This window comes from Echinops telfairi, unplaced genomic scaffold (genome assembly GCF_000313985.2).
Source record: "Echinops telfairi isolate 266 unplaced genomic scaffold, ASM31398v2 ScPeMD7_10;HRSCAF=50, whole genome shotgun sequence".
Lineage (NCBI taxonomy): Eukaryota > Metazoa > Chordata > Mammalia > Afrosoricida > Tenrecidae > Echinops > Echinops telfairi.
Window position 1 is genome coordinate 3,870,383 of NW_022103907.1, and position 9,216 is coordinate 3,879,598.

At 50.2% G+C, this 9,216-nt stretch overlaps 1 protein-coding gene across 1 annotated transcript in view; it reads right to left on the minus strand.

The window, feature by feature from the left end:
• Positions 1-9,216, minus strand: part of CAPN13 (calpain 13) — a 65,319-nt gene that overhangs the window by 34,311 nt on the left and 21,792 nt on the right. Inside the window, exons 5-6 of the mRNA XM_045287019.1 lie at positions 1,369-1,543; positions 130-204 (exon numbers count right to left, since the gene is read on the minus strand). Coding sequence (XP_045142954.1) covers positions 130-204; positions 1,369-1,543 — 250 coding nt within the window. The remainder of the gene's footprint in view (positions 1-129; positions 205-1,368; positions 1,544-9,216) is intronic.

A 9,216-nucleotide genomic window follows, 5' to 3' on the forward strand; every position in this document is an offset into this window, starting at 1 on the left:
ACACACACACACACACACACACACACAATCTGCTTCTCCTGTCCATCGACCAAAGGCCAGTTGTTTCATTCTTTCGTGCATGGATTAGTGGGTGTCCCAATCCACGAAACGGGACCAGGCTGGCCTTACCTGCTCTGCCCCTGTCACTGTGTAGGCGTGTCTGCTCACCAGGCCATTCTCCATCTCACTGTCCCCGATAGTGGGCTGCCAAGAAGAAAAACAGACCTGCACTGAACCTTCGAGAAATGGAAAAGCACAACTCAATCAACGGCAAGACCAAGGCTGGGTGAAACCGGGCTGCTGACTCAGGCAGACCTCACCTCTTCCTCTAGAGAGGCAGAGTTTATAGGCTGAGAGGGGGCTGAATCCCCACATAGTCCGTGTCCCCCACCCACCCATCCCCGCCTGAACCCCACAGAGCTCTGAAAACCTGGGGGGATTTGATCCTCTAATCACTTGTCATCAATGAGGCACAGCACAAAATATGGTTGTGGGATCCTTTGCAGGAGTAGCCAGGGTGTAAAGGGTATCTTAGTTTTCTGGTGGGTTTTTGGGGTGAGGTTATGTGACTCAAAGCTACATACTTGAAGGAAGCCACAGAGATCTCGGAACAGGCTCAAGTCATTTGGAGGGTCCTTTGAGCTACCCGTGTGGGACACACCATCGGGGCACTGCCTGTAGAGCCAGTGGGATCGGAGATGGAAGGAGGAGCTCATTGAACACCCAAGGCCAAATGCAAAGGAATGTAGAACAGTGAGCACCATGAAGTCCTCTTGGGGAAGGGAGAGGCCCCAGTCACTCTGCATCCCGTCCCTCCTGGTTTAGGAGAAACAGCAGGTGAAGGCGTGGGGGTCAGCAGTGGCACTGGAAGCCCCGCACTGCCCCGTGCTAGCTGTGTGGGTTAAGTACGGGGCTACTAACCTCAAGGTGGGTAGTTAGAACTCACCCCTGCTCTGTAAGAGAAGGATGAGTCTGTTCACTCACATAAAGATCTCCAGTCTGGAGAAACCTGTGGAGCCCTACAGGGCTGTTGTGAGTTCAAATCTACGCTGTGGCTGTGGGTGCTGTTGTGGCCCTCAGGTGCCATTGAGCCTGTTCCAACCCCTAGCAACCAGATGGACAACAGAACAAAACACTGCCTGGTCCCACGCCATCCTCGCAATGGTCCCTACGCAGCGGGTGGGAACTCTCAAAGCGAGAGCTACCGTAAGGATCACGTGTGCCTACTTTGGTAAAGTATACAGTAAGGGCTCCATTGTGGTTGACTTGCCCTGATTCTGACTAGCCATGTGGGGCCCTGGGGGAGGAAAGACTCGAGGCAGTGCACCAGGATCCCCGTGTCTTCTCAGGGCTGGGCCCCACACTCACCCCAGGTGGGGTCTGGCAGGCCATCAGGGAGCCGGCCTGGGCCGCTGTCTTCACCACCATCATCAGGTCGGAAGGGGTGGGGCTCGGGCCTGGGATGGTCACCACTCCTCCGGTGAGGTCCACAAAGGCATCCTCAATGTAGCCATAATGCAGGTGGGAATAGGACCCATGCAGCCTGGGAATGGAAAAGTCAGATCAACCCTCAGGGTGCCTTCTGGAGATGCTCTTAGGGGGGCGATGGCATACCTGACCTCTGGGGTACCCACTAGAGAAAGACTACCTGGTCCACACCTGGTCCCAGCCTCCAACTCCTACCCTCATGAATGGAGAGTACCTACACCACAATCCAGTGACTCCCACTGTCCTCACCACCTTCTACCCCTTGGCTCCAAGCCCGAACAGCTCCCTGAGTGGCAATCTTGTATAAGATGAGGAGCCAAGGTGCTGGAGCCACAGCCTGGGTGGAAGCCCTACCTTACTGCATATTTAGTTCATTGACGCTGGTTATCCAAGTCACTTAGCCTTGTGGGGCTAGAGTTTCAGTGCCTACACATGGTAAGTCTTATTGATCTGCTTCCTGTTTAGCTTGCCAATAGTTTTAAGTAGAGTAAAACCTGGGAGCTGAAACCTGGGTAAGGCAGAAACCTGTCAGAGAAGGAAAACGCAAATTTGTTTATATACTTAGAGAGTGAAAGCAAAGACTTCACTCTGTCGAGGGCGAAAAGCTTGTGAGATTCAGAAAAACAAGGCAGGCCTGTCAAGTTGCAGCTCTCGCAGTGTCCCACCCTGTCTTTACTTGTATGCCAGGTACCGTGCTAGGCTCCATGTGTTTAAACATAAGAAAAGCTCCGCTCACGGTCAATAATCCTGATTCCAGGGTAGCCACATGCAGCCTGGAGCCAGTATTTAGACCTTGCCCACATTCTCTTAAGAATACAGCATCAGCAATGGTATTTTTCAATGACTTCATGTGCCTATGAAAACTGGACATTAAGTAATGAAGACGAGAAGAATTGAGGCATTTGAATTATGGTGCTGGAAAAGGATACTGAAAATATCATGCACTGCCAAATGAACAAACATCTATCTTGGAAGTAGTACAGCTAAGGTGCTCCTGAGAAGTAAGGACAACAAGATTGCATTTCAGGTACTTTGGACATGTTAGGAGAGACAAACCGCCCCCCAGACAAACTCATTGACATTGAGTTGATTTTGACCCATAGTGACCTTAAAGGACAGGATAGAATGGTGATTTCAAACTGCTGACCTTGTGGTTAGCAGCCCGAGGATAGCCCACTTCACCACCCAGGCTCCTACAGGACCCATCAATCCCTAGGGGGAGAGACCATCTTCCTTGTGACTTAGAAAGGCAGTGAGAAAGAGGAAGACCGTCAAGGAGATGGGCTGGCTCAGTGGCTACAGCCATGGGCTGAAGCATGATGACCATTGTGAGGAGGGGGTGGGGCCGGGCCATGTTTCGTCCTGTTGTGCACGTGGTCACTGTGAGTTGGAAGCAACTCGGTGGGACCTAACAGCAATGACCACATTCTCAGATTTCATCCACTCACCGCCTCAGACCCTCCGCCATAGGTAGGCAAGTGTACTGGCTTTAGCGACGGTAACCATAGCACACCCCACAGCCCTTTCCCTCTCTGGCCCAGCCTTTCCTCTAGAAAAGTGAGGGGCACGGCACCAGCTCTGAGGGGTCCTCAGACACTTTTTTTCCCCAACCAAATACCTACTTCTGTCATTCTCATCTCCTGAGGACCACCCAGCCCTGAAGGAAGTTTGGGCCACTAAATATATATCAAGGAGCTAGTATATGCAGGATACCACCTGTGAAAAATTGCATGGAGGATGGTGCTTGACCTCCTTGGACTTCATAAGGGAGAAGGAGAATCAACCTCAGCCGCCCAAGGCAGATTCCCATGAGGCAGGGTCAGACGAGCCTCCACCCTCTGTCCGTCTTTGCCAGCGCTGACCCCAACCTCACATTGCCATCTCTGCTTCTCAGCTGGGTTTGATAATTCTCGACAGTGGCCAGACTGAAGTAGCAGACCATACTCACAATGGTGGGGCTAGTTAGGGAAGTTAACAGGCTACAAGTCAGGCTCAGAAATGCTCAGAACACATCTCTTTCAACCACGATAGCCTCCTCTCATCCATGCCTGCAGGCAAGGCTCTCTCTGGTCCTTGGCCTCTCAGTCACATGACTCTTTAGCCTCTTCCCTGGTTGGGCAACATTACAAGGTTCTTTTAGTGCTGCTGCTGAATGCTTAAAAAGCTATCCTATTCTACCAAAAGCTTCAGTCTTAAGGTGCCTAGCTCCAGCTCCCAGGGTCAGCTCCCCCACTTAAATTCTCCCAATTAAGTGTCCAGAGGCAACCCTACTCTGCAAACAAATCTTCTATCCAAAGGCATTGCATTAGTCTGGGTAGACTAGAGAAACAAATTCATAGAGACACTCATAGGTGTATAAGAAAGAGCTTTATATATAAGAGCAATCGAATACTGAAAATACATCCCATCCCAGTCCAGATCAAGCTCATAAGTCCAATATTAGCCCATATGTTCAATGCCAATCTATAAATCCCTCTTCAGACTCACGAAACACATGCAATGACCGAATGCAGGAAGATCACAGGCTGGTAGGTAAAAAGTCCTGTGGAACCAGTGGTGGTGTAAGCATCTCAGGACTGGCAGGGGTCTTCATGTGACTCCTTCAGCTCCCAGGCTCTAGTGTAGCTCCTTGTGTCTTGTCCACAGGAATGTGTCGCAGGGAGTGAGCCAGTGTCCCACCTCCAGTGAGCTATTCATCTCCTTAGCACCTCCAAATGAAGTCATCAAGCTGTGATCTGATTGACAGGTTAGACTACACCCCTTCACTCTTCAGTCTCAAATTGATAACAGATTATGTAACTACTACAGGCATTCAATATTATTCACTTTGTAGACTAAGAAGCCCACTACTCTATGTCATGCTCTTGGTTCTGCTTCAGCCACTCCTCTGCTGCTTCTCTGCTGTCATAGATTTCAATCCTTGGGTTTAGGAGGTTTAGTGCAGAGGGGCCCTGGGGTCCAAAAAACTTGCTCTACTCCTGGCTTTTCATTCTCGATGGTAGTGAGATTCTACCACTCCGACTTCTGAGATGGCTGCTGGTGAAACTGAACAATCCTCACATTAGAGTTCCAAGTTTCTTTTTGTGGTAGGGTAAAAGTTTCAATAATGTTTTCACAATGGCAGAATGCTATGCCTTCCAGATTAACATAAGCCATAAAAAGGCAAGGAAAACATTACAATAGTAAGTATCTGGTAGCTCTCCACCAACATTCACTGGGAACCCTCAAGGCATGGTGTCTGGACTAAAATCCAATGACCACCAGTTGTATACCCTTGGGATAAAGTAGCACTCTTCTACTTTGCCTCACACTAGGGAATTTCTTCCCTCAAGTCCAAGGGCTGCAGATGAGTTTAAGTAAAGCCCAGTTCACTTAGGGGTTCTCCATATTGAATCCTTCTGGTGTGGTCCATGAAGGATGTTGTGCTCCTCAAACGACCAGAGTTTAAAGTCTCAGTAGTCAACGGCACATGGCCTGGGTCATCAAGGGTTGGATACCTTGGGTAACTAGGTCAAAAGTGTCCAATTAGGAACATAGTACCAGGCGTATTCTCCCCTTGAGTCATATATAAGTATTGAGAAGCATGTTTTCCCCCAATGGATGATTATTCCTTTCCATTTTCCTGCCAACAGAAGTGTAACTGCCTTCTCCCAGACCCACCTCCCCCCATCTTCCCAGTAAGTTTTCTTTATCACGCTGGTCACTTACAACTAAATCGTATAATCCTATCAGCATCTTTCCCTACATTCTCATATCCAGACCCATCAGGAAATAGTCATTCGATGGGATTTACAAAGGCAACGGTGAGGAGGAGAGTTCTAGCATGTAACTCACCCCAACACCCCAATCATGAGTGCCAGGAATGGCTTAGAAAGTCTTTGTAAAAGAAAGTAAAAGATACACGGGACAAAAGGACAATTCTTCAGAAACTACCACACGACAGCCTTATCTCAACTTTCTATAAAACAGGTTCTAATCTTCACCATTCTGCCTCTCCCTGTCTCTGACTGACGGTCATGAGAGGTACGGCATTCTTATCTCCTGGGCGCTTGCTTAGTCAACCACAAGGCCTTCCTTTGATCATGATTATGCCCAGTTGGCCTGAAAACCCACCTGAGTTGATCACCCACATGTCTTCTAGCTCCCGCTGCCCATGTCAGGGGGTTGGGTATGTAGGGTAAGGAAGGTTGGCAGCACCTGGTTAAAGCACTGGGCTCTTACCAGAAAGGTTGGTGGTTTGAATGCACCAGCTCAGCGGCAGGAGGAAAAGGAGGTTTTCTGTTTCCGTCATGAGGAGCATTTCTCCTCCGCCCTCTAGAGCAGCGGTTCTCAATTTGTGGGTCGTGACCCCGTTAGGGGTCGAATGACCCTTTCACCGGGATCACCTAAGACTATCAGAAAACACATATTTCCGATGATCTTAGGAACCGAGACACTGCTCCTCTGCTGTCTCCAGGCGGTCCGCCCACATGCAGATACACCCACATACACGAGTACCAGGGGTGAAGACTGTTACCCATGCTACACCATGCTTCAAGACAAAATGTCATTGGTTTGTCATTAGAAACAAATATTTCACAATAGATAATGACATTGTTTTTGTGATGAATCAGTATGCTTTAATTATGTTCCATTTGTAACAATGAAAAGACATCCTGGGTATCAGATATTTACATGACCATTCATCACAGTAGCAAAATGACAGTGATGAAGTAGCAATGAAAATCATGTTATGGTTGGGGGGTCACCACCACAGGAGGAACTGTATGAAAGGGTCTTGACACGAGGAAGGCTGAGACCGCTGCTCTAGAGGCACCGTGATTTGGAATCGAGTGGCAGCGGTGGGTTTGGGGTTTCTGCTAGCACATTGGAAGCTCACAAGGACAGGGGTTCTGGAACTCAAGACCCAGCCCAGCAGAGGGATGGGACCTTTAGCTCGCCCCAAAAGTCTACTCCAAGCCCCTCTTCTTTCCCACGGAGCTGCACCACACCCGCTTCAGAGGAGCAGCTGTCGGGCTCTGTCCCCATCACCTCGTGGCCTGATGTCTTATGTCCCAGACCGTTGTGGAATCAGGACAGAACCACACAATAAGCTGGCAGGCTGCACCCCTATTACCATCTGCAGCCCCTCCCTGGGTGTCTCCCCGCAGCCTTCTCAACTGTCCACAAAACCTGTCCCCACAGCAGCGAGATGTTTTGACAAGGAACCGTCTTCCTGCTTTATCAACAAGAGCTCGAAAATCCTGCTGATGCTTCAGGAAGCACAGCAACTATTCTTAGCCCCTTCCTGACAGGAAACAAGACCGAGAGAACTGTGTTTGCCACACCTGTCACTACTCCTTGTCACCCGAACCTAGGAATTCCGAGAGAGCCCTTCCACGGCCCTCTGCTTTCAGCCTCATTTGGGGGGAATGGCTGTTTGCCTAGCAAGGAGAGGAAGGCAGAAAGAACTCTGGTGTCTCCATTAGAGCCAGACACGATGCTTGAAGCGCTACAATCCTCCATTGCTGAGGTGCTTGACAGCATTCTGTACAGGAACATCTGTTCCCCCAATCTCCTCTCTATTTTATGACTCTGGGGGAGGAACTTCTCCCGATGTGGATTTCCCCCACATTTGACTGAATCTGACCATTCCATCGCTAGGTTCTCCAGCCTCAGAAAAAGAGCTAGTTCAAAGCCATATGTTCCCCACTGGGCTTGCTCACACCCCCAAGGGAGGAGGGCCCTCTCTATCTAGAGGGGTGGACCCTTTGTGGACATTTGTGCCACGGCCCCAGGGACCAGCCACTGAGCTTCCAAGTGACAAAGAGCCTGATGATTTCCCTCCAAATTGCTTGGGCAGCCCCTGGTGAGAGAGGACCATTCGTACTTTAGGCTGGCCGCCAACTCTTCCAAGAAGATGGTAGGAGCGGATTTCCTACCCTAGGATTTCCTACCCTATGCAAGCAGATTTCCTTACTGGTTCCGGAGTGCCTAATTCTCTTCTTGTCCCTGCCTTGCATAACTTTCTTCTGCGGATTGGTGCTGGTGGTGGTAGGGGTGTGGGGAGAGCTTTTAAATAGCTTAATCACTTGAAACATTTCATCCCCCACTAGCTAAGTTCCTTCAGGGGACGGAATGTGGATTTTTCAGTCCACTTTCCCATTTCTTTTCAAGCCAAACGATTGCTCTAAGTCTGCTAGCAAAATGGGGTCAAAGTGATCATTTCATTCCGCAAGCTTTTTTAATTCACCAAGCAGTGGATGGCCTCACCCTGGCCCTCTCCATAAGGAAGCCAGGAGGCCCCCGAAGTGATGAGGCCTGAATCCTTGCTGCAAAGATAATGGCTGTGTTTGGGTAAGTAGCTTAGAAGTGAATTAACCTCCCCAAACATTGAGATTGGCTCCATGGGCCCAGCCTGTTATCTGGGCTTCCTTCTCCAATGCTAATGAACCGCTCGGCCTGACGCTGGAAATAAAGCAGCAACGTCAGCTTCTCGCTCGACAGCACAGAAGAAAGGAGGAGGGTAAGGAGGCCTGGAGACATCTCGCTGTTCAGATTGCGACCCTCGAAGGGACACAGGAAGGTCCGGGGTGGCGCTCACCTGGAGGTGGGTGGCTCCAGCCCACGGAGTGGGGCTGGGAAAGAAAGGCCCAGAGATCTACATCTGCAGAGATGACCGCACGGCCATCCGAGGGAGAGGTTCACTTCGGTACCATGCGGGTGGCTATGAATTAGGATCGACTCAACAGCAATGGGAGTGGGCGCAGGATGGGATTTGGCAGATACAGCCATTTACTAAGTGATGTCCAGGTTAGCTACTTGCCCCAACCATCACCGCACCACTCAGAGGCTCCCTTGCCCATGTGTGACAATGACGGTGGTCTCTGGGAGACCTCCTGATTCACAGAATGCTTTGCTATGTATCTTTGCTTGCAGGGTGTGGCCCTCTGTCCTTTCATCTCCTGGCAGTGATTTCTAGCTCCCATATGTTCCCCTCCCCAATGGCTGCCCCAGACACACTCAGCCCTTTCTGAGGGAAGGTGCTCTCCCACCGACCCCCTGCTGACAGGGAGGGTAGCAGCCCCAGGCAGCCGTGTTTACGCACACTTGATCTGGGTCACAGCTGACAGCACCAATGGGTCCATTAAAGATGTTATCAAGAGGGACCAGTTCTTAGAGAAGGACATCAGGCTCGATAGAGGGTCAGCAAACAAAATCCAAGAAGTAGAAATGAACTGCAGGAAGACCCACAATGAGATGGATTGACACATTGGCTGCCAATTGTCAGGCGGGAGCGGGAGCTGAAGGGACAGGCAAGTGAAGAGACCTTGGAGCTGGTGGAGACACTTCAAGGTCGCTGTGAGAGACCAGGCCTCCTTGCTCCCCTTGGAGCTAGCCATTGCAGATAACATTGAACATGGTTGCTTAGCTCTGGATCTGCAGACAATAAAGTTGCAGGAGAAAATTCCTCAGCTACTCCCTTACCCCAGACCTGGGCTATAAAACTCTCCACCACTTGCGGGGACAGTGCGACTTCTCAGGCCCCCAGCTGTGAACCTCAGGATGCTCCCGTCCCTTTCTCTGCTCTCCCCTCCCTCCTGGGGGGGCACGACTTCTCTGGCTCCAAATTAGGGCCCCCTGGACCTCACGCGGGAGCTCTGAAATAAACCTTTGAAACGGTTTTCTACCTTTTCCTTCTTTCTTTCCATCACCAAAATCAACTTCACACCCGTGAACTCAAACATA